Below are 677 nucleotides of genomic sequence, written 5' to 3'. Positions count from 1 at the left end.
CTTTTTTGACGACAAATTTGGGTGTAGTGGTTTTTTTTATGTTGGGGATGCGGCTTATAGTCCAGTGCGGCTTATAGTCCGAAAAATACGGTATATTTAAGGTTCTCTGTTTGTACACCAGAGTTTGTTTGTTTTTTTGTTGGTCAGCATATCCCACCTTTGCCATCGGGATCCTCAAGATCAGGAGTCACAGTGGCAGTGATGTCAGGGCAAACAGCATATGCAGAAATAACCAGAGCACCTGTGAGACAAACACACTTTGTTAAACCACACGAAGTTCACAAACCCACACACAACCACGTAGACAACCTGGAGCCTTGACCGTCTCATCCTCCACTCTCGCTGCCATGCTAAGTGAGTCTTTGCCGCCGTCGATGGCTACTCCCAGCTGACCCATGACGTCACACATGGCTCTGCAGGCCTCCCACAGGCACACACCTTCCCCAGGCAGTTTAGCAGCCCACATCCAGTTCCCACTACACTTCACATCCTGAAACACAAACAAAGAAAAAATATTTACTTCATTTGCAATATGAGCTAGTCTAAAAAGTCACATTACAGGGTTCCTACAGTTTAAAGGCACAGTGTGTAGGATTTAGTCAATTCTTTTAGCCAAAACTGAGATAATCACTAACGACAATTATAAAAAACATGTCTAATTGTTGCAGACAAAGACC

General features: G+C 44.2%; 1 protein-coding gene across 1 annotated transcript; it reads right to left on the bottom strand.

Moving 5' to 3' along the window:
- Positions 1 to 128: 128 nt before the first annotated feature.
- Positions 129 to 490, bottom strand: LOC106512626 (phosphoribosylformylglycinamidine synthase; the record flags this gene model as incomplete). Its single annotated transcript, XM_014001206.1, is given in 2 exon segments — positions 129 to 241; positions 310 to 490. Coding segments are annotated over 2 exon segments (279 nt in total), but the record flags the coding sequence as incomplete, so codon positions are not given.
- Between the last annotated feature and the right edge of the window lie 187 nt (positions 491 to 677).

Source organism: Austrofundulus limnaeus, unplaced genomic scaffold (assembly GCF_001266775.1).
Source record: "Austrofundulus limnaeus strain Quisiro unplaced genomic scaffold, Austrofundulus_limnaeus-1.0 Scaffold9243, whole genome shotgun sequence".
Classification (NCBI taxonomy): domain Eukaryota; kingdom Metazoa; phylum Chordata; class Actinopteri; order Cyprinodontiformes; family Rivulidae; genus Austrofundulus; species Austrofundulus limnaeus.
Note: the sequence above shows the minus strand (reverse complement) of the source record. Positions and strands in the feature narration are given on the sequence as shown.